Source organism: Corvus hawaiiensis, chromosome 23, assembly GCF_020740725.1.
Source record: "Corvus hawaiiensis isolate bCorHaw1 chromosome 23, bCorHaw1.pri.cur, whole genome shotgun sequence".
NCBI classification, from domain to species: Eukaryota; Metazoa; Chordata; class Aves; order Passeriformes; family Corvidae; genus Corvus; species Corvus hawaiiensis.
The window spans coordinates 4,983,561-5,011,550 of record NC_063235.1 but is presented as its reverse complement, the minus strand read 5'-3'; the positions used below and the strand labels follow the sequence as shown (position 1 = coordinate 5,011,550).

At 60.4% G+C, this 27,990-nt stretch overlaps 4 protein-coding genes across 14 annotated transcripts; 3 read left to right on the top strand and 1 right to left on the bottom strand.

Moving 5' to 3' along the window:
• The first annotated feature begins 6,023 nt into the window (after positions 1–6,023).
• LOC125337553 (gap junction beta-5 protein-like) lies at positions 6,024–8,686 on the top strand. Of its 4 annotated transcripts, XM_048327396.1 has the most exons (3): positions 6,024–6,134; positions 6,297–6,378; positions 7,211–8,686. In XM_048327396.1, the coding sequence occupies exon 3, from the start codon at positions 7,235–7,237 to the stop codon at positions 8,060–8,062; it is 828 nt and encodes a 275-aa protein (XP_048183353.1). In that variant the 5' UTR covers positions 6,024–6,134; positions 6,297–6,378; positions 7,211–7,234; the 3' UTR covers positions 8,063–8,686. The 4 variants fall into 4 exon arrangements, with proteins under 4 accessions (XP_048183353.1, XP_048183355.1, XP_048183354.1 ...); XM_048327398.1 differs by lacking the exon at positions 6,297–6,378 and having other exon boundaries at positions 6,030–6,134; XM_048327397.1 differs by lacking the exon at positions 6,024–6,134 and having other exon boundaries at positions 6,141–6,378.
• A 2,816-nt stretch (positions 8,687–11,502) lies between these two features.
• LOC125337503 (gap junction beta-3 protein-like) lies at positions 11,503–16,493 on the top strand. 7 transcript variants are annotated; one of them, XM_048327331.1, is made up of 4 exons: positions 11,504–12,274; positions 12,880–12,991; positions 13,498–13,633; positions 14,430–16,493. In XM_048327331.1, the coding sequence occupies exon 4, from the start codon at positions 14,460–14,462 to the stop codon at positions 15,243–15,245; it is 786 nt and encodes a 261-aa protein (XP_048183288.1). In that variant the 5' UTR covers positions 11,504–12,274; positions 12,880–12,991; positions 13,498–13,633; positions 14,430–14,459; the 3' UTR covers positions 15,246–16,493. The 7 variants fall into 7 exon arrangements, with proteins under 7 accessions (XP_048183290.1, XP_048183288.1, XP_048183286.1 ...); XM_048327330.1 differs by lacking the exon at positions 11,504–12,274 and adding an exon at positions 13,830–13,910 and having other exon boundaries at positions 12,289–12,991; XM_048327334.1 differs by lacking the exon at positions 11,504–12,274 and having other exon boundaries at positions 12,291–12,991; positions 14,430–15,217; positions 15,489–16,493.
• Positions 16,494–16,591: 98 nt separating this feature from the next.
• GJA4 (gap junction protein alpha 4) lies at positions 16,592–20,081 on the top strand. 2 transcript variants are annotated; one of them, XM_048327326.1, is made up of 2 exons: positions 16,592–17,056; positions 17,895–20,081. In XM_048327326.1, exon 2 carries the CDS (start codon positions 17,915–17,917, stop codon positions 18,941–18,943), a length of 1,029 nt encoding a protein of 342 aa, XP_048183283.1. In that variant the 5' UTR covers positions 16,592–17,056; positions 17,895–17,914; the 3' UTR covers positions 18,944–20,081. The 2 variants fall into 2 exon arrangements, with proteins under 2 accessions (XP_048183283.1, XP_048183284.1); XM_048327327.1 differs by having other exon boundaries at positions 17,847–20,081.
• Positions 20,082–25,394: 5,313 nt separating this feature from the next.
• Positions 25,395–26,552, bottom strand: SMIM12 (small integral membrane protein 12). Its single transcript, XM_048327369.1, has 2 exons — positions 26,463–26,552; positions 25,395–26,301 (listed from the first exon to the last, which is right to left on the bottom strand). Exon 2 carries the CDS (start codon positions 26,297–26,299, stop codon positions 26,021–26,023), a length of 279 nt encoding a protein of 92 aa, XP_048183326.1. The 5' UTR covers positions 26,300–26,301; positions 26,463–26,552; the 3' UTR covers positions 25,395–26,020.
• Between the last annotated feature and the right edge of the window lie 1,438 nt (positions 26,553–27,990).

Here is a 27,990-nt window from a genome sequence, read left to right as displayed (position 1 = left end):
CAAAAAATAAAATGAAAAGGGTGGATGAGATGGAGATTTAAGTGGTGCTGTAGAAAACACTGAGCTGGGGACACCTTGATCTGAGAAAACTGGGGGGTTCCCTTTGGAGAAAGGGGGCCTGGCAGCAGTGTCTGAAGGAGATAAAAGGGAAAAACCTGACACAAGAACCTGGGAACATTCCCTCAGCTCTCCCAGGGCAGGCATCTCACAGCTGAAGTCCTTTTCCCTGCATTGGCGTGATGCTGTACAACATCATCCCTACAGCTGGCTGGTATTTTTGGGGGGCTATTTTGTCCTATTTTTAGGAAATGCCAATATGGATTGGGAACTTTTTTTGGGTCTGGGAGGGAAAGGTCAGCCTGAGCAAATTTCTCAACCTGAACCGAAAGCAGAGAGGGGTGACAAACCCACTCCAGCTTCAGATGGAGCTAATTAAAGTGCTGACATTTTAAGACATGATGATGTGAAATCTCTTGCTTCAAGCCAAGTCTGGGCCCTTTTCAGAGTTCAGTTCTGCTGCCCCGAGTTTCCAGGAGAGGTGCAAGCCAGCTGAGAGGGGTGATGGGTTGTTTTTAATGGAGTATTGTCCTTACAGTGCGAGAAAGTTTTTAGCCTTTGGAAGAATCCTATAGCGTCAGGCTGCCTGGGCAGAGAACCCCAAAGAAGCAGAGCTCCCCAGCTCAGGTGCCTGTGAGAGGCTTTGAGTTTTGGCTCTGCTGTGTTTTATCCTGCAGGGACAACAGGGGAGGAGAGCCCCAGCCCCACAACATGGGGGTAAGATGCGGTAGGCACACCCCAAAACCTGTAGCACCACCCCAACAGCTCTCCCCGGCACGAACAGTGACGTAAAATCCAACTGTGTGCCGTTTTCCAGAGGATGGAGGCTTTTGGGGTGCCCCCGGGAGGGGAGGAGAGGGTGGGCTGTGGCAGGGCCGTGTGCCATGTGCTGCCAGCGGGGCCGACACACGAGGCCAGGGCTGGCTTGGGGGAGGGAGGGAGCTGCAATCAGGAGCTCTATTGTGGCTCTGGGCTGCCGGCACAATGCAGCATTGAGAGGCAAAGTCAGCTCGGCTCAGTGGGGTGCGGGAGGTGATTTGGGGGAAAGAGAGACGGGCTCTGACAGGTAGAATGAGACAGGAGTGATGGGGAGAAAGCCAGACTGATCCCACGCCTGCAAACGGCTTCTGGCTCCAAGCCGGGCTGCAGGTCTGGGAGGGTGAGTGAGCTGTGCTGCTGCACTGAGAATATCCCCGGGGTTGTTCCCAGGAGGGACCTGTCTGCACCAGCCCTGGAGACAGGGATGCACCCAGGCGTGAGTGAGACGCAGAGGGGTGGATGGACAGACAGACAAACGGGCTGATCTGCAGGGAGAGGTTGATTGGGGCATGGGGAAGCACGAGCCCAGGCTGCAGCAGGAAAACCCTTCTATGTGAAGGGAGCTGGCAGGATGCTGGGGTCAGCAGGGGATGGACGGGGCAGCAGCATCATTTGGGGTTTGGGACTCACTTTAAAGCCCCACTCCTCATCACCATCCCTTCTGCAGGTGCCCAGGTGCACCTACCCCTGCCAGGTAAGGGCACAACGAGTCCCAAAGGGCTGTGCTGGTGCCAGCAGGGGCAGCCGGGCTCTGGGGAGCCACAAGCATGGCTCTGTCCAGGCCCCAGCCCTGGGAAAAAAACAATAATGTGGGGACAAATTATTTTATTAGCTCAGAGAAACAGTAAAACACCCTGAGCTCTGCCCCACCATCGTGGTCTCAAGGCAGGTGAGATGCTGGAGGTGAGTTGGTGGGTGTGAGGATGGAAGTGAACTGGTGGATGTGAGGATGGAGATGAGCTGGTGGATATGAGGATGGAGGTGAGCTGGTGGATGTGAGGATGGAGTTGAGCTGGTGGATGTGAGGATGGAGGTGAGCTGGTGGATGTGAGGATGGAAGTGAACTGGTGGATATGAGGATGGAGGTGAGCTGGTGGATGTGAGGATGGAGGTGAGCTGGTGGATGTGAGGATGGAAGTGAACTGGTGGATATGAGGATGGAGATGAGCTGGTGGATGTGAGGATGGAGGTGAGCTGGTGGATGTGAGGATGGAGTTGAGCTGGTGGCCTGAGAATGAAGGTGAACTGGTGGATGTGAGGATGGAGGAGAACTGGGGGGTTGAGTATGGAGGTGAACTGGTGGATGTGAGGATGGAGGAGAGCTGGTGGATGTGAGGATGGAGGAGAGCTGGTGGGTGTGAGGATGGAGGAGGACTGGTGGATGTAAGGATGGAGATGAAGTGGGGGGTTGAGTATGGAGGTGAACTGGTGGATGTGAGGATGCAGGAGAGCTGGGGGGTGTGAGGATGGAGATAAACTGGTGGATGTGAGGATGGAGATGAGCTAGTGGGTGTGAGGATACAGGAGAGCTGGGGGGTGTGAGGATGGAGATGAACTGGTGGATGTGAGGATGAAGGTGAACTGGTGGATGTGAGAATGGAGATGAACTGGTGGATGTGAGGATGGAGGTGAACTGGTGGGTGTGAGAATGGAGGTGAACTGGTGGATGTGAGAATGGAGATGAACTGGTGGATGTGAGGATGGAGATGAACTGGTGGATGTGAGAATGGAGATGAACTAGTGGGTGTGAGGATGGAGGTGAACTGGTGGCCTCTCCCTGGCTGAGACATTTTCTGCTCCGTCATCCTGAGTTTTCTGCTCTGTTTTGCCAGGCTGTTCCGGGGGAGGCGGCGGTGCCGCGCGGCGCGTTCTCCCAATGCCATCTAGTGTCAGCTCCGGCGGCCCCCGACAGTTATTTTAAAGCATCAGGGCTGATTTATTGCAGAAGGCTCTTTGAGGGCCAACAGGCTGCCCGGGCTGGTTATTAACAGCAGCACGGATAACTAACGGGTGGGTGCGCAGGCTGGGCTGGATTATTTTTATTATCGCTCCTGTTTCGCACCAAAAACCCACCCTGGCAGGATGGAGTGCGAGGATGCAATGCCGTGTCCGAGGTGATTAAAGTCTTTCAGCCTTCAGCCACTTGTCTCGTAGCCCCGACATCACCTGAGGCTTAATCACTCAGAAAAGTGCTGTCATGTCCTATTGTCGCCGTATTGGGAGCGCGACCTCTTTCCCGTTTAGCTGCCATCTGAAAAGAATGTAACTTGCCAGGAGACAGGCGTGACTCAGGAGACTGGTAATGGGATATAAAGACTTTGACCTGCGGGTCGCCCATTTGGAGGCCGCCAAGGTCAGTGGCAAGGGCGACGATGTCCTTTGCACGGTGATTATTTGGCCAAACAACCCGAAACAGGCACTAATGGGTCCGTCCCTGACAGTCAGCGGGGTTGAGCACTGAGTTGGACTCTGCTCCTACTGTGAGGGCATCAAGTCCCCCAACCCCTCCCCGCCTGGGTTTTGGGGCTGTGTGACTGCCCACGGTCCCCTCCTGCTTAGGAATTTGTCCTCCCCGTCTTTCCCTTGCCACCACTGCAGGGGCATGGTCTGCAGAGGCTGAGAACACTCTTATTTCTGCCTTTTTAGGGGCAAAGAGCCACAGCAGCACCTCCCCTGTGCCCCATTCATCCGCCTCCCGGTGCAGAGGAAGGACAGACGTGCCCTGTCCCCTGCTCGCCCTGTCCCCCGCTCTGCTCAGCACCATCAGCTGCCGTGATTTAGGTCCCTGCTAACCTCATCCTCATCCTCAGCCACTGCTGACCATGTGAATTTATCTCCTCGGTAGAAAACCCATCTCATCGAGGCAGTTTGAGTCGGTGATTAATTAAGGTCTCCCTAGAAATGAGGTTACTCCCTGCAGCCTCACGTATAAATGTAAGATTAATGGGTGCTGGCCGTGTTAGACGGCCACGACCGGGCTAGGCTTGGGAGGGTGTTTGCCTGCTCTCATCCAGACTGTCCTGGAACGCGGGTTTTCCGTGGAAAAACTTCTAAACAATCCCGTGGGACGCGGAATGCAGCTGGCGGTGCAGCCACGGGGCTGAGGAAAGGGGTCCCGGGGCTGAGCCAGGCGCGGAGCAGCCGGTTTGGAAGCAGCAGCCAGCGATGCTCACGGGACTCTCCCGGTGGCTGAGCCCACATCCAGCCTGCTCTGTGTGTCTAATTTTCGCTAATCTGTTTGGGGTTTTTTAATTATCTGCAAACAAGGTGCCTTCTTCACGGAATAACAATGGTGCTGGGGACAGCGAGCAGTGGGCGGCCGGGCTGTGCCCACACCCCTTCCCTGCCGCTCAGCACCGCTCCGCAGCTTTGCCCAGGAGTTGTTTGTCTGCCCTTATCCATCATCAATCATGGGATTCCGCCCTGCTAACCAGCATCTGCATGCAGCGTCTCCGGCAGCAGGAGCGAGTCCTGCTGAGCTGGTGTGTAAAGCCTTTGCAATCACCCTGTGCCACGGAGCTGGAGGAGGGTTTAAATACAAGGCTCTTTAATAAGATTAAAAGAGCCCTTTCTTTCCCCACTGGTTTTCTGCTCGCTCTTCCATGCTGCTGGAGCCCTCGGATTGTGTCAGGGCCTGGCTCTCCGTGGGCTGACAGGTTTCCTAACTCCCCTCCCTGCACTGTCAGCACAGTATCAGGAACAGCAAATACCAGCTGCAGGAGGAGGAAGCCCAGGTCAGAGCAGCCCCATGCCTCGCGTGTTTGGGTTTTGTCCGTCCTCAGTGTCATCAGTGACCTGGAGAGAAGCCTGTGCCTCAGTGTGTGCAGCAGGAAAATGGGTCTAATCCCGTTTACCTGTCTCCTCCGGAGCTGCTGCGGTGTTTGATTCATGTCAGCGGCTTGGCTGGTGACTGCGGGATGAATGACGCTATATAAATGCAAAGTGTTATTAATATTTCATGTTGTAGTGAAAATGTACTAATGGGGCTTGTTCCTGGAAGATAAAGTGCTGCCATTAATACACCTTTGTGTCCCCTGCGCTGGGGACTCACCTGTGGAGGGCTGGAGGGGGCTCTACCCAGAGCAGAAACTGCCCATCACACCTGGCAGCTCCCCAAAAGAGAGGATTTTTTTTTTTAAAGAGGAGATTTTAACCCAGAAAAGCACAAAGAGCCACTTCTGACACCCACAAAATTAGGGGTACCTGGGGCAGAAGGTCCCCCCATCCACCACTGGGTGCTGGTGGATGGGTGCTGCTCTGGGCCCTCCCTGCCTGCCCGTGGGGGGACACAGCCCCTGGGAACCCCCTTCCCGGCACAGCCACTACACAGGCATGTTAAAAAAAATAAAAATGGGCTTGTTTGATTTCAAACTGCAGAACTCTTCCCTGGAGCCATCCGCAAACACTGGTAATTTACTTTACAGCTGTTTAGATTTGTTTCTCTACATTTTTTTTTAAACCCCAGCAGAATTGCAAATGAAACGTGTGTTTGCTCCTCAAATGACTCCAGCCGTACGTGAACTCCTGCACCCCGCACCTTCTCCTCGGACCCCCTCTCCTCTGCCCCCCATCCCTGTGCCCCAGAGCTCTGAGATGGGGGTCAGACCTTAAGGAGAGAGTTCTCTGAGCTGGGAGCTCATCTTGGGAGGGCTCCAGATTCTGGTATCAAGGAGGAGTGATGGGAAAGAGACTTGTGCAGCTTGGAGGTGAGGGGAGCACAGGTAAGCAGTTAATTATATGCCAGTGAAATAATCAGCTGCCACCCATTCATCAGAGTGTAGTGAGGGATAAAGGCTCTGCTAAATTACTGCCATGGTGCAAAGTTTCAATAAAAAAGGATTATAAAGGGCGGTGTTCGGCTGAGAGGCCCCCGGTGCCGTGGGCGGGGGCTCCCAGGGCTTCGGCCACTTTGGAGCAAAGGGGATGGGTGCAGGGAAGGCATGGAGGGACCCCGGGTTGTGCTGGACAGCAGCAGCTGAGGGCAGACAGCCCTGAGCTCCCACCCTTCCCCACGGCGGAGCAGCCGGCTCAGCCCTACCCCGCACGGCAGCGCTGCGGGGCCGCCCTTCGCCTCGGGAAATCTGGCATTCCATGGGACACGTGGGGATCTGCCTGGAGCCTCATCCCTTCCCCCGGGAATCTCCTCCTCGCTCCCAGGAGCGCGGGGGTGACTCATGTGCTGTCTCTTGCACCGGGCGCTGCGTTCCTGCCCTGGGCAGGCGCCGACCCGCAGCAGCGCCGCCGAGGGACAGCCGCAGGTGAGCGGCCTGGGGACCCTCCTCTGCCGCGACCCCCGGCCCTGGGGAGGTGGGGAGGGCGCTGGGGAAGTGCGTCTGACACCAGGGAGGTGGGCACGGCCTGGGCTGCTGCCGGAGGAGTGCACAGGGAAGGAGGAATCTGAGGTTTGCATGTTCCTCCAGGGATCCACCGTAAGACGGGAGCCGCCGGCTCCCACGGGAGGGACGAGAATCGGGAGCGTCCGTGGTCACTCCAGTCCTGCAGGTGGGTGCACTGGATGGGCTGTGCAGAGCAGGGGATGTGTTTACCCCCGAGAGCCCCCCCGGCGAGGGGGAATCTTGTTATTTCACTGGTAGGTAAAATATTTAAGGAGAGCCAGTGCCAAACGCAGCCCTGGGAGTCCTGCTCGCTGCAGCTCCACGGCGCGTGGGGTGTGTTTGATCTGGCACGATGCGAGCCGGGGTCAATTCGGCCATGCAGGAGCGTGGGGCTGGTGAAAATTGGTTGTTTTGGCTGCCGGGCCCCACGGCAGCTCCTCGGCATCGCAGGGGCTGTGCAGCCCCCCAGCCCAGCCTCTGCCCTGCCGTGGGCTCCCCGGTGCGTGGGCACGGCGTGGGGACACGGAGCAGTGGCACAGGGCTCCTCCTGCACTGCCCGGGGGAGCACGGAGGTGACGGCAGGTTCCAGTGATGGGAGAGGACGCGGCAGCGCAGCCGGGTGAGTCACGCCCCGGCTGCTCCTATTTGTTGTCCGCCTGGGCCAGGCTGGCAACGTAAGGAAAATTAATAACAAATACCTGGGCAACGAGGCGGGAGCTGGGGCGGGATGGGGGCCGAGCCGTGGGCTGGACCTGGTGGTGGCTGGAGGATGCTGTGGCTGTGGCGGAAGCCCCAAGCGTCGCCGGGTCCCCGTGTTCGCAGAGTGGGGGACGGTGCTTGGAGGAGATGCATCACCCGGACCAGGTCTGTGCTGGGGCACGTGTCAGTGTGTCCCCGCGTGCCAGCACGGGTCAGAGATGGTCCTAGGAGGCACACAGGGGCTCTGATGGGGACCTCTTACTGCTTCTTCAATGTCACAGTATGTTCTCTCTTCCCAGGCCGGCTAATGGGATCAGGGAGCCATGAACTGGGGGTCGTTCGAGAAGCTCCTCAGAGGCATCAACCAGTACTCCACAGCCTTTGGCCGCATCTGGCTCTCCCTCGTCTTCATCTTCCGCCTGCTGGTCTACCTGGTGGCGGCCGAGCGGGTCTGGAGCGATGACCACAAGGACTTTGATTGCAACACGCGGCAGCCGGGCTGCACCAACGTCTGCTTCGACCACTTCTTCCCCATCTCCCACATCCGCCTCTGGGCCCTGCAGCTCATCCTGGTGACGTGTCCGTCCTTCCTGGTCCTCATGCATGTGGCATACCGGGAGGCCAAGGAGCAGAGGCTCCGTGAGGCCAGCGGGGACAACTATCGCCGCATCTACCCCAACCCCGGCAAGAAGCGGGGCGGACTCTGGTGGACGTACCTGTTCAGCCTCATCTTCAAGGCCGGCGTGGACATGGTCTTCCTCTACGTCTTCTACCACTTGTACAAGAACTACACCCTGCCCCGGGTGGTGAAGTGCGAGCTGCCGCCCTGCCCCAACGTGGTGGACTGCTTCATCTCCCGGCCCACTGAGAAGAACATCTTCACCCTCTTCATGGTGGTCACCGCCTGTGTCTGCATTGTGCTGAGCCTCATCGAGGTCGCCTACCTGATCGGGAAGCGGTGCCGCGAGCACCTGGAGGCCGGCGGGGGGGACAGCCGGCGGCACAGCCACGACTGCCCCGTCTCCTGCGCTGACCCCGTGGGCACGGGCGGGCAGGTGTTCCATGGGGTGGACTACAAACCCCCCACGGCCGCCATCCCACTCACGGCCTCCTGCCCCAGCACGCTGTCCAAGGATGAGGCTCGTTCCTAGAGCTGCCCAGGAGAAAGCAGGAGCCGCTCACCTGGCCTACATCTCCATCCTGCTCTTCCTCCTCTGTGCCCCAATGCAGGAGCGCTGAGAGTGGCAGCACCCTGGAGCTGGGCTGTGCCTGAGGGGTCTCTGCTTCTCCTGTCCCGGGAAAGGCACTTTACATCATCCTGCTGAATTTGGGGTAAAGCAGGGGCTGTAGGACACATGTTGTTCCTGGGAGTGACAGGGACCAGCAGCTCCGGGGCAGCTGTGAACTGACAGTGGTGCCCAGACTCTGAGCCTGTACCAGCCAGGACAGACACCCTGATCCCCCAGGAAACCCCTCTTCCTATGTATCACCCTACCTCAGCCACTCAGTGGGTGAGAGGGCCACCTCAGACTGATGCAATCGTCATTAATAACATTCATTAGTTGAGTGGGGACAAGAGCAGGTCCCTGGTGCCGCAGCCACCGCGGCAAAGTGCAGGCATGAGGATCTGGCCGGGCAGGCAGCGCCCGCTGTGGGCTGCTGGATCATCCTGCCTGGCCGGGGGAAAACACCTGAGCAAAACAGCCAAACACAGGACAGGAAAAACACCCAACCACTGATTAAACAATAACATTAAATGGCAAAATCTGATCTCATTTATTGTTGTAATACTTCGCGTTCAGCCGTTGCATGGACAGTGCTGCCACTTCCGAGGCCTTCAAAGGGAGCTGAGCATTAGCTGGCATGAATAATTAACAATAATTTCATGGCAAATGCACTCACAAGTAACATTAACATTGAACATGCAGCACAATCTGTTACTGGTTTTCCTTTACTTAGAGGGTGTGATAATTGTTTTTTCCATGAGCAGCCACGGTGCCAGCGCTCCCTGGCTCTGTCCCAAAGGAAGTGGCACAGGGGGCGAAGGAACACCATCGCTGTGTCATTTGTGGCTGAGGCCATTCTCAGTGACAGATCATTGCAGTGAGCCAGCTGAGACCCTCTGTGGGCAAAACTGAGCTTCCCACCGCCCATCCTGGGGAGAGGACCAGCTGGATGTGCTGGAAGGGGAGGCAGAGGGGCCGCTGTGGCCAGGGGGATGCCGAGGACAGGCAGGGCTGAAGGGAAGCCAAGAGCAGGCAGGGCTACAGCACTGCTGGGTGGGAGGGCAGGGAATGAACCAGCCACTGATGAGGGTGAGGATGGTGGAGAAGCCCTGGGGAGATCCCGGCCACCGGCACAGAACTGTCTGAGCACACAGCAGCTCCTTGTGCTGACACCAGTGAGTTTGGGGATCTTTGGGGACAGAGAGGCAGAAGGTGAAATACAGACAGATTTTTTTCCACTTCTTAGGGGAAGCTGTGCTGGCACTGCCTTCCTTCCGTCCACTCCTGTTGCTGGATTATCCACCTGAAAGTTTTCTTTATGAAGCCTGTAATGTCAGAGGACACAAGCTGTTCTTTGTGTGCGAGCCATTGCCCCGATTGAAAGAGCATGGGCTGGGCTGTTTGTTTTCCAGCAAGGTTGGCCGCTCCTGCTCCAGGCTGCTGAGTGAAACCCCGAGGTGTTCCCCTCTGCAGGCGCTAATCGGGACAGAGATGAGCCCCAGAAAAACCACCCTGTCCCACTTCTGCACATCAAAGCACAGCTGGAGCTGCTGCCCATTGCGAGACACCTGAAGATCCAGTTGCTGGATGTTGTTGTGCCGTTCTGTCACGCTCGGAGCAAACATTGCAGAGCTCTGGGTGTCTTGCACCATCCAGGCTTGGGATAGGCAGCAGTTGGCCGGAAAAACAGGAGCGTTCGGCTGCTTCTTTTGATGTGTTCCCCCCACTGGTGCTGCAAAAACAGGGGGCTGGATGCTGGGACACCTCCTAGGACACAGAGGCAGTACCAGTGTCAGCAAACCAGGGGTTGTGCCACAATAAAAGCTGAATATTTCCCAGATTTTGCATCATCACACAGGAAGTTCCCTGTATTTGCTTGCGGGGTCCCAGAGGACCTCCTAAATCTTGGGGTGAGGGGATTTTAAAGAAACCCACCACTAACTCCAGCCCAGGCAGGGATGTGGAGGGGATTGCGTGCACAGGTCAGGGGTAGCTTGGCCTTCCCAGCTTGGGCTTTTTTCTTCCCTGGCCAAAACCCGCCTGTTTGCTGGGAATTGAGGCGAAACTCCCTGATTTATGTCCAGCCCCGGCTGCTGGCTCCCAGGATCCCATGACTCCTGTGCCCCTGCTCTTGCGGGGGAGTCTCATCCCTGGGGATGTGGCCCTGGAGGGAGACAGCTGTTGGCAGGCACAATCCTGCCATGCCCTGTTTAAGACCCTTTTAAAGGGACTTTGATGTTTCCCTGCTGGTTTGGCGCCCGCCTGCTCCACTGTTTGGGTTTTTCCTTTATGGAGGAGCCAAGGTTGGGCCTCTCTAAGTCACTGGGTGTTCCGGTGCTCACATCTGGCACCGAGGCCTTTCACCTGTCACCCTGCCGTGTCAGAGCAGGGTGGCAGCAGCGTGACGTGCCCTGGGCATATCCCTGGAGGCTCCCAGGTGCTGAGGTCTGCAGAACCATGCTGGCACCTTGTCCCTGTGCCCACACTGGCAGACGGACAGTAGAGGGGGTGCAGGGATGAGCCCTTCGATGGATTTACGTTACCCAAACGCCCATCTCAGCATTTCAAAACACTGCAAAGCGCAGGGTGTTTCCACTCCCCACCCAGCAGCCTGAGGGAAATCTTCTGCCCGTGCCAAAAGCACCTGAACTTTCTCACCGTGGCCACATGGCCGCTCCTGAAATTCCAAAACTGCAGGCAAGAGGCTGCCCAGGGGTGATCCGGCCCCACTCCTCACCTGGCCCTCACGGGGTTTGGCCGTGGGGCAGGGAGCAGCTGCCTCTGCAAGGAACCAGAGCTGCCGGTGCTTCTCGTCAACTTCCCTCTCTCCAGGGTTTTTCATCTCACAGGCCACAGCCCCCAGATTCCTGCCGAGCTCCTGCCACACCAGCTCTCTGCAACAACATAGCTCAGATTCCTGATCCGGGCAGCTCCGGGTGAGGGAAGGCTCCGGAGCCCCTGCTTGGCTCTCATCTGGGATGGGGGTGCCCGTGTCTGCCCCCTCTTCCAGGCTCACCCCGCCCTGCACCCCCAGGCTCCCACCAGGGTTTGCTTTGGGTCTCCTGCGCTCCCATTCCTGTGTGTCTCCAGCCTGGCAAACCCTCACTGGCTTCATTTGACCTCCTGGAGCCAAAACGCCTCTGGCAAGTGGCTCCTTGTCTGCCAGGAGAGCAGGGAGCAAATCTCTCCGGGCACCAAGCACCCCGGGGCTCTTCAGACGTGTCCCCATGGGAGGGGTGGCCCTGGCGAGGTGCCGTGTGAGGCTCGGAGCACGGCTGACCGGCCCCAGGGTGTGCCGGAGGATTCCAGGGAAGCCTCGAGGCACTCAAGAGACCTCGTGAGCCGCAGGCGAAGGGAAGCACATTCCTGCCCGGCTAGGTCGGCACAGGCATCTGTTGGGGCTGATCCATGGGGCAGACGGTGGGATGCGGCTGACTCAGCCTCCTGGGAGCCACCGGTGCTCTGGGGAGAGGGACACCCCCTTAGGGACACGTCCCAGGTCCCATGGGGGTGCGGCGTGAGGCAGCAGCAGGGCAGGGTCCCACTGCATGGGGACCCCGCTGCCACCCTGCTCTGTGGGAAAGGTCCCATCTGGCCACACCGGCCCCGCCAGGGCGGTGGCTGCAAGTTCCTGTAGGTTGGAGATACCGATGAGCTGTTGCAAAACTATTACTAAGGCAAAATCATTTTAAAAGTGGGTTACAATTGCGTAATCTGGGGCTCTGAGCAATGGCTGCTGGTGGGCCCACAGCTGGGGGACGAGATCTCTGCTCTTGCTGCCGAGTCTGCAGTGCCCAGACCATCCCTGCAGGGGATGGGACATCACCTGGAAGGAGCTGCTGGTGTTTCCTGTGGAGGAATCCGTCTCCGCTGATCTCCCTGCCAGATTTGACCTGCCTTTGTTGTTCAAGCCAAGCGTGTGTGTGCATGTGTGCAGACAAGAACCTCTCCGGGAGCTGTTTGCCAGACTCACCCAGTTACTGGGAAGTGAACCAACCACCTTCCCCTCCTCTCGCACACTCAGCGCCTCAGACAAACCCTGGGCGTGCAGGAGGGCTGCGGCTGGGAAGGAGCTTCCCTGCTCCGAGAGGCACCTGGATCCAGACACCTTCCTCCAGCCCTTTCCCACCTGGACAGGTACTGCCTGGGGCACAGGGTACTGGGGGGCTGCCAGGGAGCTGCTGGTTGAGGGGGGACAGCCCCATGGTGTAACAGGGTGCAGGTGGGACCTGTGTTAAGGTGTTATTGGGGTGCAGGTGGGACCTGGGGCTGCTGTGACTCTGGGGTCAAAGGTGGGGATCCCAACATCACACAGTGCCACGTCAGGACCTGACAGGCCATGCCAGGGTCCCCATCCCATGGGGTGATGCAGGGGGATGGCACGGTATGGCACCCCGAGGAGCAGCAATGGCCACCCCAGACCTTGCTCCTCGGTCCCACCACCCTCCCCAGGGACCAAAAGAGGCAGAGACCCCCCAGGAAAAGTGGTTCTGCTGAGTTTGCACCCCAGGTGGGAGCCGGGTGCTGTCAGGTCCAACGCCCTGCGCCCACATGGGGCAGGACCCAGCTGTGACGCAGGGGTTTGGCATCCTGGGGGCTGGCAAGGGTGCCGGGCTCTGCGGGAGGCAAACCGGCACTGCCGGCACAGCTGAGCACACCTGAGCGCTGCCCTGCTCGGTCTGGCTGCCAACCAGCACTGGGGGGGCCTGTGGGACTCACACGGTGCTGCACACATCCCCCAGCACGGGGATTGGCACAGAGCTTGGCACGGAGATCGCGTCCCCTTCCTGCCCCGCTGCGGGTCCATGACTGGGGCCAGCGCTGGGCTGAACCGGGCATACGGGTGCTGGGCAGGTAGGTTATGGGCAGGTGAGTGCTGGGTGGTCTCACTGGCACCAGGGATGGGGGCATGGGTGAATTGGCAGGCTGGCAAGGGGGCACAGGCTCTGGGGGCATGCAGAGGCTGCAGGTTCCATCAGCGCCAGCTTTCGGGGGCAGAACAGCAGCTCCCCTCTCCCAATTTTAAATCCAAGGGTTGGGTGGGAACACAGTGATTGTCCCCCACCCAGACTCCCGACCAAGGGTTTGCCAGGGAGGAAGTTCTGGTTTCAGACAGGGTAGTGGGGGAAGGTGTGTGGGCATCGGCAGAGGCACGGCCCTGGCACTCGGCACACGCTGCCGGGGACCCCAGCCTGGGGCCACTCGGCTCAGTCACCCTTCCTGGTGTGTCCCTGGGCCAGAAGTGTGGGAGCACAGCCACAGGTTCGGGGCTTGCTGCAGGGTGGCCCCAGCCAAAGACGGGCTCCCAGACAGCTCCATGGGCTCCAGGCAGTACTCCAGATTCTGTTCTGTCCCTGCAGCCCTGGGACACCGCAGTGCACTGGGTGAGAGGACCCTGATCACCAGTTTGCCATCACATCCCAGCCATGTCCTGTGCTGGACATTTCCCACCCCACAGCCCCCGGTGAGCAGGGAAGGAGCCTGAGCCTCCTCCAGGTACGTCTCGGAAAGCGCTGGGCGGGCAACAGGCAGCGGCAATTCCTTAAAAGTGGGAGTGACCCAGCATTGTGTGAATCTCTTTGTCAGGGCAGACACATTCACAGCCCAGAGGGTTGTAAAAACCACCTGGGTTTGTAAATCCAGGTGCAGTAAAGCTCCGGGTTAGGCTTAGCATGTCACCCTCCTCACACAGGGCAGCCCCAGGCTGAGCTGCGGAGCCGGTTTGACCGTCGGGACCTCCAGCATTGCTGCCGGGAGCGGAGCACTGGCCAGGGTGACTTGCCGGTGACACACACGGACTGTGACACACACGGACTGTGACACACACGGACTCTCACTTTCTGCAGCCCCGCTCTCACCTGTGCTTGGGCTGCCTCAGGCATCACCTGTGAGACAGAAAACCAGACCCTGGCATGTCCCAGCACCTCAGCATTGCAGGAGCAGCCATTTCCCCTTTGGCTGTTGATCCTGGCCTGCTCCAGCAGATCTTGCTGCCAGTTTGCACCAACATGCACAATCAGGCAGGGAGCTGGTGGCAGGGACTTGGCCGAGTGGCTCAACCCTTACAGCAAAGGCTCTATCAGAAGTACAGAGAGATTGAGTCACCTCTGTCCCCAGGACTGTGTGAGGATGGGCTGTACTGTCTGCAGGGGTGAAGAACCCCTATCCCAAATGAGTGTAACGTGGTGGGGGAGAGTGTTCAGAGGTCAATGGGATTTAGTGCAGTGAGAGATGTGCGGCCCCAGTGGTGTCTCCCATTGCTCCTCACCCACTGCTCCTTCTGCCTCTCCAGGTCAGGTGACTCTGGACTCCCTTGGCTGCCATGGATTGGAAAACGCTGCAGGGGCTGCTCAGCGGGGTCAACAAGTACTCCACAGCCTTCAGCCGCATCTGGCTCTCCGTGGTCTTTGTCTTCCGTGTGCTGGTCTATGTGGTGGCGGCCGAGCGTGTGTGGGGCGACGAGCAGAAGGACTTTGACTGCAACACGCGGCAGCCGGGCTGCACCAATGTGTGCTATGACCACTTCTTTCCCATCTCCCACATCCGCCTCTGGGCCCTGCAGCTCATCTTTGTCACTTGTCCTTCCCTCCTGGTCATCATGCACGTGGCCTACCGGGAGGACCGCGAGAAGAAGAACAGGGAGAAGAATGGGGAGAATTGCCCCAAGCTCTACAGCAACACGGGCAAGAAGCACGGCGGGCTGTGGTGGACCTACCTGCTCAGCCTCTTCTTCAAGCTTATCATAGAGATCCTGTTCCTCTACCTCCTCCACAAAATGTGGGACAGCTTTGATTTGCCACGGCTGGTCAAGTGCACCAACGTGGATCCCTGTCCCAACACTGTGGACTGCTATATCGCTCGGCCAACTGAGAAAAGGGTCTTCACCTATTTCATGGTCGGAGCCTCCTCCATCTGCATCATCCTCACCGTCTGTGAGATCTTCTACCTCATCTTCAAGCGAGTTGTCCAGAGGGCAAGGAAGTGGAAGAAATCCACCAAGCGCTCTGTCAGCTACAGCAAGGCCTCCACCTGCCACTGCCACGTCAAGTCGGAGGAGAAGGACAACAAGTCCCAGCCTAGGTGTGTGACAGCCCTGACTGCTGTCTGAGGGGTGCTGGGAAGGGTGGTGGGGGGAAGAAGTGTCCTGGCATGTGCCAGGGATGGTTGGCACCAGAGCTGGACCACCAGTGATGCCACCACCAGACTGTTCAGCCAGGACCTTGATGGCTGTAAGGGGAGGGGGATACATCCATGGGAACTCTCCTGCTTGGGACCATGGGTGGACAGGCTTGGTGACAGGTGGGTGCTGGCTGCCTGTGGCCATGCCTGAGGGTGTCTGTTCTTCCCACAGAGAAGAGCTGTGAGCTCGCCCATCCCAGCCGGTTCACATTCCCCTCGACTTGGCTTTTCCAGCCTGCCAAGTCCCTGAACCCTCAAGAGTCAACCCATGTGAAAAATGAATAAAACCCCACAAAATAATGTCCCTGGAGAGAGACCCATGTGTACCTAAGCAGACCCAGGTAAGGCAAGGGCAGCCCTGGAGCTCTGCAGGCGGTGGTGCCACAAGCACGGACATCACAGCAGCACACAGATCCTCCACGCCCAGCAGCTTCTCTTGGGCCCTGCAGCTCTGCTGGGAGTGAGGGCACCAGTTGGTGCCCAGCCAGGGCTGGTGTCACCCAGTGCAGAACCAGTGCTCCCAGCTCAGTGTGCCTCACACATGCACAGTCCCGAACACTGCTTTCTTTTGTACCAAGAAACCAAAGGAATTCTGGGCTCCGTGGTGAGAGCTCTCTTCATGTACTCAAAGTAATGACAGAGGAGCAGGGCTCCGGTCTGTTGGCAACTGCTCTGCTGGCCCAGTTTGCCCAGTTTGCTAAACCAGGGTCAGGGTAGCTTCTCCCCCGTGGCTCACACTAGCACCGAGCCATGTCCTGTCCAAATGCCTTTGCTGGCTCTGCTGCTTCCCTTGGTGCCTCTGTGCCCCCACTCACCTCAGATGCACATCACACAAGGCGTGAGCTACTGATCCAAATAGCCAATAAATGTCATGTTCAGAGACACCAGGATCTCCTCTGCATGCTGGAAACTGGGGGACTGGTGAGGGCAGAAGACATGGATTTGCAGACGTTCCCCAGGAGTCCGCAGCCACCTGAGCTCATCCACCTGAGCTGGGCATTGGTCAAGCCCACGGCCAAGCTCACGTCTGCCCGTTCCGCCTCTCCTGGCTTGTCACGCATCGTTAAACTTTAATTCAGCAGAACCGCTTGCTGACCCCCAAGGAAATCAAGGAGGGATGAGTATCAATTATTTACTAAACCTTGATAAATATTACAATAAATAGAAATGATTTCCATTTAATCTCTCCTTAAGCAGCGCTAGCGCAGGGCCCACTGTTCCCAGCTCCGCTCAGCCCGCCCGCGTTTCACAGCCCCACGAGCGTGTGGGGTGTGCTGAGACCCCCGACAGCAAAGCTCCGTCTGGAACCCGCGGTGGGGTTCCCGGCCGGGCTCCGGTGGGGCTCATCCCGAGAACCGGTGGGATGCGGGATCGCGACCGGTGGGTTCCGGTGGGGCTCAGCCCGGGAACCTGCGGGATGGGGGCCAGGCACCGGTGGGGTTCATTCCGGGAATCGGCGGGATGCGGGACCGCAGCCGGGTTCCGGTGGGGCTCCAGCACCACCCAGCGCCCGCCGCGCCGCACGGACCCTCGGGGGCAAACCACGGGCGCCGCAGCCGCGGTCCGGCCGGGGCGGGCAGGGACGGAACATCCCCGGGGAGGAGTACGGACACGGCCCCCTGTTTCCTGCCCGTACTCCTCCCCCGACTTCCCCGGGCCCCGTACAACCGGAGACACCCCGTCCGATCCCTCACACTCAGCGCGGCCCGAGCCCGGCGGGACGTGCCCGGTGCGGCGGAGGTGAGTGCGGGCACCCGGGACCGCTGGGGCACCGGGACCGCTGGGGGACACCGTGCTGGGGACAGGACACCCCCTCGTCCCACCGCTGCCGGGGGGGAGTGTTCCTTTAACGGCACAGCTGGCACTTCTGTGCTTAATTAGCAGCGGTTAATGAGGAGCCGGGGCTGCGGCTGCCCTCTCCCTCCCTCACAGCCGAGCTGAGCGCCCGCGGGCTGCGGCCTTGGCTCCCCGGAGTGGCAGCAGGGTGGCGAGCGGTGCCGGGGGTCCTCTGGTGAGGGGAGGGTGCTGGGGCTGGGGTCTATCTGCAGCAAGGGAGCTGGTGGGGGGGCTATCCGTTCAGTTTGGAGTGAGCCCTGAATAGGCATCGGGGTGGCAGCTGTACCCCAAGGGGTTGTGCTTCCCCTCTGGACCATCCTGCTCTCTGCTTTTTGGGAAATTTGTGAGCCCCCAGCGTGCCTCCTCTCCAGGTGCTATGACCCTGAGCTCCCTGGGAAGCCCCAAAACAGCCCCTGGTTGTGGGCTCTCCCCGGAGCAGCCAGGACAGCCACGAGCTGTGGGTGCTGCTGGGAGGGGAGAATCCCTGTGATGCTTCTTCTCTCTTAGCCCCATGTTCCTGCACAGGGCAAGGCTGTGTAGGAGGAGCCTTCTGGGGCTCCTAAATGCTAACTGGAACCCTCCCTCCCTCAGAAGTGGGATGGTCCTTGGTGGGTTTGCTGGGACACTCTTCAGAGCAGCTATATCCTGAGAAAGCACGGGGTTTAGTTGGTCACATCTGCCCTGTTCTCCCCAGCATGGAAACAGGGAATTGATGTGGCTGCTCTCTTCTCTCTGCTGGCAGAGGCAAAGGGTTCCTAGAAGATGAGTGACTGGGATTTCCTGCAAAAACTGCTGGACCAAGTCCAGGAGCACTCGACTGTGATCGGGAAGATCTGGCTCACTGTGCTCTTCATCTTCCGCATCCTCATCCTGGGCTTGGCCGGGGAGTCTGTGTGGGGGGACGAGCAGTCGGATTTCGTGTGTAACACCAAGCAGCCGGGCTGCACCAATGTCTGCTATGACAAAGCCTTCCCCATCTCCCACATCCGCTACTGGGTGCTCCAGTTCCTCTTTGTCAGCACTCCGACCCTGATTTACCTGGGCCACTTTGTCTATCTCTCCCGGAAGGAGGAGAAGCTGAAGAAGCAGGAGAGTGAGCTTCGGGCTAACCACAGCAAGGACCCAAAGATCGAGCAGGCCCTGGCAGACGTGGAGAAGAAGATATCCAAGATCTACATGACAGAGAGTGGGCGGCTCAAGATCCGAGGGGCGCTGATGTGGACGTACATCATCAGCGTGATCTGCAAGAGCATCTTTGAGGCCGGTTTCCTCGTGGGCCAGTGGTACCTGTATGGCTTCTCCATGGTGCCCCGCTATGTGTGCAAGAGGGACCCCTGCCCCCACCAGGTGGACTGCTTCATTTCCCGCCCCACTGAGAAGAGCATCTTCATCATCTTCATGCTAGTGATGGGCCTGATCTCCTTAACCCTGAACCTCCTGGAGCTCTTCCACCTCTGCTGCAAGAACCTGCTTAGCAACATCAAGAAGGCGTCGGGGCCAGCTGGACCGAGCCAGGACACCTTTGTGGATGACATGGTCTCGAGTCCCTACGCACCCAAGCACTACCCCTTCCTGCCCATGGCCGAGAGCCACGCACCCTCCTACCTGACCTACAACAAGCTCTCCAGCGAGCAGAACTGGGCCAACTACCGCAATGAGGAGAACCTGGCCCTGGCCAGTGGCAGGCCCCTGTCGGACCCCCACGCCCCCCAGCCTGCTGAAGCCTCTGCCCCAGAGGAGAAGCCAGGCAGCCGGCCCGGGAGCTCAGCCTCCAAAAAGCAATACGTGTAGTGCCGGGCTGGCCCCGGCTGGCAGGGGGACCTTCCTTGGTCCCTCGTGCCTGCAAAGGTGCTGGCTGTGGGCAGGCAGCTGCCTCCTGCCTGGTGCTGTGCCATGCACGTTTCCCTCTGGAGGCTCCAGAGACCTGCCTGTCCTGGGATGGGATGCTCGGGAGTGCGGCCGTGGAGCGCAGCCTCCGCTCTCTCCAGTTTTCCCCACAGACCCTGCAAGGAAGGAAACTGCGCAAAGTTCCCTGAGATGCCGTGTCCTGTGTGCCTTGCCATGGGAAAGAGAAAGCCCTGGAGCAACGCTGTGGAACAGGCTGTCCCCGAGGCCATGGCTGGAGGCTGCTGGCCATTGGGAGCTGTGGCTCGGCCGGACCCCAGAGCCAGGAGCGCAGCCATGGGAAGCTGCTTGTCTCCAGCCTCCACACAGAGCAGGCTGAGCTGGTGACTGCCGGGAAAAGCTGGGCTGGGGCAGCGTTGACAGATCCTGGCCACCAGCCCCATCCCATTCCAGTGGCCCTGGCACCTGCCCAGGGTTTGCTGCAGGAGCTGCCCCCTCCCCATGGGACACAGAGGGGTTAAGCCAGCTCTGCTGTGACCAGCAAATCCCAATGGCTGCAGGGTCACTGTGGGTGACCCAGGAGTGCGAGTTCCTCCCCTCCCGGCCCTGGGCTCTTTCCCATGGGATGTGTGCCTTTAAGTTATTTTTAACCTCCTGGCCTGAGCACGGAGCTTTCTGCCTTAAAGGTGCAGTTTGCAGGGACTTTGGGGAGCCGTGTCCAGCCTGGTCATGTGCCTTGGAGCCCTGTGGGGTTTAGGGAGGAATCAGCCCAGCACCTGTTAGTTTGGGGGTTATTGGATTTTTATTACTTTGCACTAGTCATCTCCTGCTGTGGGCTGAGGGGCCAGGGGGGATGGAAGAACCACCTGTTGTCACGGGAGCTGTCACCCCGACTTCCCCAGCCCACTGATGCTGTGAGAGGGGATTGTCCTACTATGACCAAGGGGCTGCAGGTCCTGTGTGACCCAGGTGTGAGTGTGGGATGTGGGCACTGCTCTCAGCACTGTTTCCCTTCCCCTGGCAGACTCTGTGTTGCATCTTGTTGAATAAAGTTGGATGAATGAGAAAAGGTGAAGGTGGTGTGACTGTGCTTCCTGCAGCCTCCAGCTTCCTCTGGGAGGACAGGTGAGGGTTTGGGGCTGAGGGAGGGAGAAATGCTGTCCTGTGGGAGTGAAGGGTCTGGGGTGGAGGGGAAAGTGGACACCCAGTTGTGCTGGGGGTGTCACTCACACACTGAAACCTGTGTGCTTTGGCCTCTTGTCCCCTTGAGCCCAGTCTCAGCTCAGGGTTTTGACAGAGCTGTCACATCCCAGGCTCATGGTAGTCCAAAGCAGAGCTCAGCCCCTCTCCCTTCACTGCAGATAAACCCAGAAGAAGCCATGGAGCTGCTCATGGCTGCATAATAGGTGGAAATGAGCTGCAGATAAAGGCACACAATGTAGCTGGGGCTGTTGTTTAGTTCTCCAGTCAGGCCAGAGCAGAGCCTTCTCTCTGTCGAGGGCCTCCCCAGTGAGGGTGGGACAGGCTAAAAATACCCTGGAGAAAATGAAATATGGGTGATACGGGGCAGTATCGCTGTCATCGGCCACTGGAGGAAATGAGGAGGGAGGCACCCGGCTGTGCTGCCCTTGGGCTGGCGGCCGAACCCACCCTTAGCTTCCTCCCTGCTGGGGATGAGGGGGGTGAAACCTCCCGGGGTGGGCGTCTGGGGTGCACACCACCAGCTCCCAGCTCTTCCCTGTGCCCTCCTGGAGGGGTAGATCCACTGTGGAAGAACCCTGCCCTGCTCCCAACTGTCTCTGGAGGGACCCTGCCCTGCTCCCAACTGTTGCCCAGCTGGGACCTCCCAGGATGCCCAGGGTAATGGGAGGCCACATCCCAGTGCTCCCCAGGTATCAGCAGAGCCCTGCAGCTCTGGGGGGAGCAGCTCAGCGTGCTGGGCCAGAAGGAAATGTCCAAGTGAAGGAGAATGGAGCAGCCGCACCATGTTTACCCACCTCATTGTCCCCGGGTCACCTCCACTCTCCTGGACTCCTATTTTTGTTGGCACTGGGGGAGCATCACGCTTTTCCTAGCGACCCTGCAAGGTGGAAAACAAGACGGCCGAGACCCCCCTTGCCTGGACACGGTGCCCGGGTGCTGCACAAACACAGCTCCATGTCCTACTATTGTTCCTGTGTTGTGACAAAGTGGCTCGGGGCAGCTGCAGTGACCCCACGCCGCCGGGACGCGCTGCCAACAACAACAGCAAGGGGCTCACCTGCGGGCCAGGCTGGGGAGGGGGCAGCAGCAGGGCTGGGGTTGGCAGCAGCCCCTCAGAAGGTGGGTGGGCAGCCCTTAGGCAAATAAAAGTTTGGAGCTGATAAGAGCCCAGGCTGGCCCGGCAGAGCCCTTTGGCACAGCCCAGGGACAGATAGTGGCTGGACGGACACGCAGGGCCTTTCTCACACCTCCGCACTCCCTCCTGAGTAAACAGGCCCCTCCGGTCCTTTGTGGGAATGGCACTCGCTCCCCTGACACCCAGCCCTAGACGATGATGCTGAGCCCCATGTTGGCACAGGGAGCCTGAGGGCTGCGTTGAGGAGCTCTCCATGGGCACCCCCAGAGTTAGGAAACACTTTGAGACAGCTCTGCCAGTCGTGGAGGGAGCACACAGTCCCCAGAACCCCAGTTCCTGCTGGGGGTGTTGGTTTAACACCAATCACAGTCCCCAGGAGCCCTGGGGCTCCTCTGCAGGGAGGTTTCTGCCCTCCTCCCAGTCCATGCTGGCCACTCCCTGCTCAGCTCTGCCATGGCCTGGGACAGAGGGCCGTCCTGCCTGAAAGGCTCTGCCTGAGATGCTGGCCAAGAACCAAGAAGTTTATTTTTAAGCTTCCCCAGCATACAGCAAACAGTGAGTGTCTAAATCTGACCCACTCAGGAGAGCCGAGGTGGGAGCAAAATGAGGGGGAGGAAGGGCAGAAAGCTGGGCAGAGGGGTGCCAGGCAAGGCCACAGCATGGCCACACTTGCCCACAGGGCCCTGTCAATGCCTGGGTGTGTCCTCAGGGGGAGTGGGAGCAGTCAGGACCCCAACACTCTATGCCCACAGCACCCACCATTGGGGCAACCCCAAACCAGAAATAATCCTGCCCTTTCCAGTCGCTGCCAACAGTGCACAGCAAAGGAAAAGCAAACCCCACGGAGCTCCCTTCCTCCCCGGGGTTATATTTAGCCCTCCACGCGCGGGCATGGCAGACAATGCGGCCCTGTGTGAGAACCACAGGCGGAGGAAACACGCTCAATAGCTGCATCCTGACATTGTCACTCACCCCTGGCTGTTTCCTCACATGGAGGCACCAGGACTGCGGTGCTTGGCACCCTGTGCCCACCCTGGGGTGGGTCCTAACCCTGCCAGCAGCACAAGGCATCATCCTGATGCAACACTGGGCAAGCGGAGGCTGCTGCCTGCAGAGCCAGCGGCTTTTTGTGGCATGGGAAGGTCGATGTGGCCTAAAAACAAGGACCCACAGTGGTCCTGGGGTGCTGGGAATGGGGAATCAACCCTGAGCTGTACCTGCAGGAAGACCCAGTGCTGAATGGGAACATGTTGCATTGTAGCTGTCCCCAGCCACGGCTCAAGGGACGTGACTTGGTGTAGAGCAGAGCTGCTCCTCTCCCACGGCACTTCAGGGCTTTTGCTGGCCACAGAAGGAGCCACCAGACACAGCATGGAGGGAGCCATAGCAGGAAGCGATACGTGGAGTCTGGGAAAGACTTGGCTGCTCTCAGGAAAAGGGCAAAACCAGAGCCTGGGAAAAGCCTTAGCTGGGAGGGAGCAGAAGTCCCCAGGGGCTGTGGGGGACACGCTGAGGGGATGTTCTGTTTGCTCTCCAGCGCAGCTGGGGTGAGCACCCGCCATGTCCCGGGGCTGTGGGGACACCATGCTGTGGGAAGGTCCGGGTGTTCCGGGGTCACCCCACTATGGGCAGGTCCAGGCCATCCTGGGGTCACTGCGCTGCACCAAGATGGGACACCAGAGTGTCAATCCCTGCAGGCCCTGCTCTCCCCACCAGCTTCCACCCTGCTCCTCTCCTCCCAAAGCATCATCACTCCCGGCCTTGCAGGAAGGGCCCAGATGGCCTTGGGCCCATCCCTGTGCCAGCGCAGGGTCACCTCATCCCCAGCCCTGCACAGCTGGAGCATCCCCGTTCTGATCTAACCGGACATCCACGGCAGCCACCCAGGTGTGCCGGATGGCCAGGGGGATCTCACTGTCCCCCCCACACAGCAGCTGTCCCGGTCCTCTGAGCTACCCCAGTGAGCTGGGGCACAGCTCGCCCCCAGCATCCTGCCTCTGGAAACCACCACCTGCTCCTCTCATGAGCTGTTCACGATGGATCCTGGGAGCAGGGCAGAGGGTCCGTTGGCAAGCTGCAGCTGCCCTCGGGCCATGCCAAGAGCACTGCAGTCAGCCTGACCCCCCGTGAAGCTGGGGCAGAGCCATCACGGGCTGGGCTGGGACAGGGAGCACTTGTGGCTGCCAGATCCATGGCACCGTGCAGTCACAGCCAGCCCCGGGTGCAGGGACATCCCTCAAGCTGGACAAGCCTTGGAGGCTGCTCTCACACCCAACACTGGCCTCCTGGCCAGGCGTGGGACTCCTTGCTGGGGGAGAGGGTCGCTGCAGGCAGGGCTCCCACAGCAGCACCCAGCTGTGCTGTGCTGGGAACAGCTGGATCACAAACCCCCTGGACCAGACCGAGCATTTGCACATGAGAGGCTGAGCGCAGGCTCGGTAGGGCAGGGGCTTACTATAATGGTTTATTCAGCAAAGCTTCCTCTCGCTCTTCGTGAGCTGCCGTGGCTGCTCGCCCCAGCCCTGAGAGCTGTCCGCTCCTATTCTTGTCCCGCCGGCACTTCCCAAGCAGCACATTGTTGGGATTCAATGGGAGGAAGGGTGGGTGTACAGCACCGAGGGCTTAGGAGAAAGGCGACGGGTCTGGGAAGCAGCTTCACCCCTGTCCCAGCGCCTGCGGGAATCCACAGACCTGCAGCAATGCCGGCGGATGGACAGGAGTCCCCAGACACACGGAAAACAGCTGGAAGTGCCACAGGCAGGGGGTGGGAGCAGGGCAGGGGCTGCCAGCCAGGTCCCATCAATGCCCAAGCTGTCACCGTCAGGGCTCAGTCCTTCCTCAGGGCATCACTCTGGCACTGTGCTGCAGCAGCCTCCCCCATCGACACTGCATGGGCCCGGGGCAGGAAATGGGGCAGCAAGGCCCCCCCAAAGCCCGATTGTGCCCAGCCGGCCCTGGGAACAAGAGGATCAATGGGCTATAAACAGCCGGGGGAGCCGCTCCGGCGCGGGGTGAACAAAGGCATTTCAGAGACAGCTTCCGAGCTAGTCCCAGCTGGGAGAAGGAACGGGACCATTCCCACCCCAGCACCACAATAGGGAACAGCCATCACCCCACAGCCAGGCTGGGAAAGCAGGAGATGAAGGGAAGGGGCTACTTCAGGGGACAGTGCCAGCCTGCCAGGGTGACAAGGTGGTGGCACTGTGAGCCTAAGTGAAGGAGGTGGCAGTGGGACAGGTTGGGACTGGCTCTACATCACACCCAGGCTCCTCCTGCACCTTCTCCCCCAGGCTCAGCTGCCCTCGCAGCAAAGGTTGGAGCATTCCCGGCGGTGCCGGGCCGTGAGCCCGGCCGAGGGCAGCGATCCAGCCGAGGACTGCAGCTCGGGAGGCAAACAGAGCCGGGAGCACGGCAGTAAAGCTGTCAGCAGGGCAGGAATGGCCCCGGCCGGGGGCGCAGGACGGCGCGGTGTGAATGCTGACTGGCTGCTGACCTCGGCACTCGCACCGGGCCCGGCAGATTTATCGTCCCCGGGAGGGGAAGGCCGGCCCGGGGCAGAGCCGGGGCCTTGCTCAGGCACCACGGGAAAAAACAAGCCGGGAGGCAGCGATAACCCCGGCCCTGGCCCTGCTCAGGCAGCTCTGGGGTTGTCCCTGCTGTGCCAGCAATGCCTGAGCCTGCAGGGGACACTGGCCACTGGCCCTAGCGCTTGCTGCTAGCCTCTCCCTGCTCAGCACCGCAGTGGGACCCCTGTCCCTTGGGACCCCACCCTATGTTGTCACAGCCCTTCTCCTCAAGATGAAGAGGTCAAAGGGAAGCAGATGACGCAGCTGGGGGAGTTGGGAGGGAGGCACAGCCACAGCACGGGCTGGGAATTCAGTGCCTCCCCCTCCTTCCTTGCCCACCACCCTGCTGCCAGGCCTGGAGGTCAGTGCCCAGCGAGGGACAGCAATGGCATTTGTCCCACTGCAGGAGCTGCTTCTTGAACATACAGGGAGCAGAGACATGCTCTGAGACAGGGCTGGGGCTGTGCTGATGCAGATGACACAGAGGCCCGAGGACTGACAGAAGTTTATTGTGCAGAGGGCAGAGATCTCCCCGTTCTCGACACATCGCCACGTTCAGAGCACCACGATGGGGCAGGAGCAAGACTTTCACCTCCCCCTGTCACCGTTGCTGGGAGGGATGATGCAGGGAGGGGGTCCCCAGAGAGCTCCATGGCTGCTGGAATGGCATTGTGGCGTGGGGCTGTGCTGGGGTTCATCAAGAGCCACAGGGGATCTGGAAGCAGGTCAGCAGTTCTTCCTGTCACTGGCAGTCAGCCTGACCCCATCCCATGGCACTCAGGTCTAAACTTCTTCTATCTTCACACTATAGAAGAAATCAAACCTGAGGAGACACAGATGGAACCAGGCCGAGAGTGTTTTGTGGTTCAGGAGCCAGGCCTGGTGAGAGCTGAGGAGTTTCAGACTCGCTTCATCTCCACACAGGGCTCCTTGTCCGCTCTGCCACCGAGCTCTGGGTACCTTGAGCAAATCCATAGGGTGGGCAAACCTGACCCTCCGAAGGGCCCGGGAGGGTGAGGAGCAGCAGGTACAGGAGGGAGACTGGTGGAAGCAGTGCAGGTGTCAGGGGAGTCCCCAGTAGCCGCTCCAGGGCACTGCCTTTGCCCAAATCACCCTTTATTAACTCTTTTCGGGGCGGTTCCTGTTGAGCACGGCCCGAGGGGCGAACTCCAGCTTGTCCTTCAGGCTCACCACCTTGGTCAGGTCCTCGCCCGCGATCTCCTGCAGCTTGCGGTCCTCCCGCTGCTCCGAGATGCTCTTCTCCTCCTGGGCCGTGGGCGGGGGGTCTCCGCGCAGGAACCACTCCAGCTGCGAGCCCACCAGCCCCACCACGAAGGCCACCGGGAAGGTGACGTACGGGGCCTTGGAGCGCACGGCCGCCCACAGCACGGACCACATGCCTGCCGGGGGTGGGACGCAGCGGTCACCGGCCGGGCCCGCCCGCACCGGCGCCTCAGCGCTGGCCGCAGGGAATGGGGACCCGCGTGGGCCGCGCCGGGACCCCCGCCCGGGTCCGCAGGGACCCCCGCCCGGCCCCGGCCCCGGCCCCGGCCCCGCTCACCCGGGCCCGGCCCCGCCCGTTCCGGTCACGGAGACGGCGCTGCCGTGAGGGGCGAGGCGGGGCGGCGCTGCCCCCTGGCGGACAGCGCGGGAACCGCAGCGCTGGAGGAGCGGCACCGGCCGGGGACACGGGGGGGACACGGGAGGACACGGGGGGACACGGGGGGGACACGGGGGGGACACGGGGGGACACGGAGGGGACACGGGGGGACATGGGGGGACACGGAGGGGGAGTAATGGGGGGACACGGGGGGACATGGGGGGACACGGGGGGGACACGGGGGGGGACACGGGGGGGACATGGGGGGACACGGAGGGGGAGTAATGGGGGGACACGGGGGGGACATGGGGGGGACACGGGGGGACACGGGGGGGACACGGGGGGACACGGGGGGGACACGGGGGGGACACGGGGGGACACGGGGGGACACGGAGGGGGAGTAATGGGGGGACACGGGGGGGACATGGGGGGGACACGGGGGGACAGGGGGGGACAGGGGGGACACGGAGGGACATGGGGGGACACGGGGAGGACACGGAGGGACATGGGGGGGACACGGGGGGACAGGGGGGACACGGAGGGGGAGTAATGGGGGGACACGGGGGGACACGGAGGGGGAGTAATGGGGGGACACGGGGGGGACACGGGGGGACGGGGGGACACGGAGGGACATGGGGGGACACGGGGAGGACACGGAGGGACATGGGGGGGACACGGGGGGACAGGGGGGACACGGAGGGGGAGTAATGGGGGGACACGGGGGGACACGGAGGGGGAGTAATGGGGGGACACGGGGGGGACACGGGGGGACAGGGGGGACACGGAGGGACATGGGGGGACACGGGGAGGACACGGAGGGACATGGGGGGACAGGGGGGGACAGGGGGACACGGAGGGGGAGTAGTGAGGGGACACGGGGGACACGGGGAGACATGGGGGGACACGGAGGGGGAGTAATGGGGGGACACGGGGGGACATGGGGACACGGGGGGACATGGGGGGGACACGGGGGGACATGGGGGGAACACGGAGGGAGAGTAAGGGGGGACACAAGCGGGGACATGGGTGGACGGGGGGACACAGAGGGGGGGCACGGAGGGGGAGTAATGGGGGGACACGGGGGGGACATGGGAGGATGGGGGACACAGAGGGGGTGTAATGAGGAACGCGAGGTGGGGACACGAAGGGGGGCATGGAGGGGACACGGGGGGAACAGGAGGGGGAGTCATCAGGGGAGACGGGGGGAACACGGGAAGACACAAGGGAGGACAAGGGGGGATGACGGAGGGGAGTCGTGTGGGAGACAAGGGCGTGTCACGGGGGGAGTCATGCGGGAGAAGGCTGGGGGAAGTCACAGAGAGACACCCACGGGGGTGTCGTGGAGAGACATCCACGGTGGTGTGATGGATAGGTGTCACGGGGGGAGCCACGGCGAGACACCCACAGGGAGAGACCCCTGGGGAGAGTCGCAGGGTGTCACCCACCGGGAGACACACAGGGGGATTCACGGGGGTGTCCCGGGGAGGAG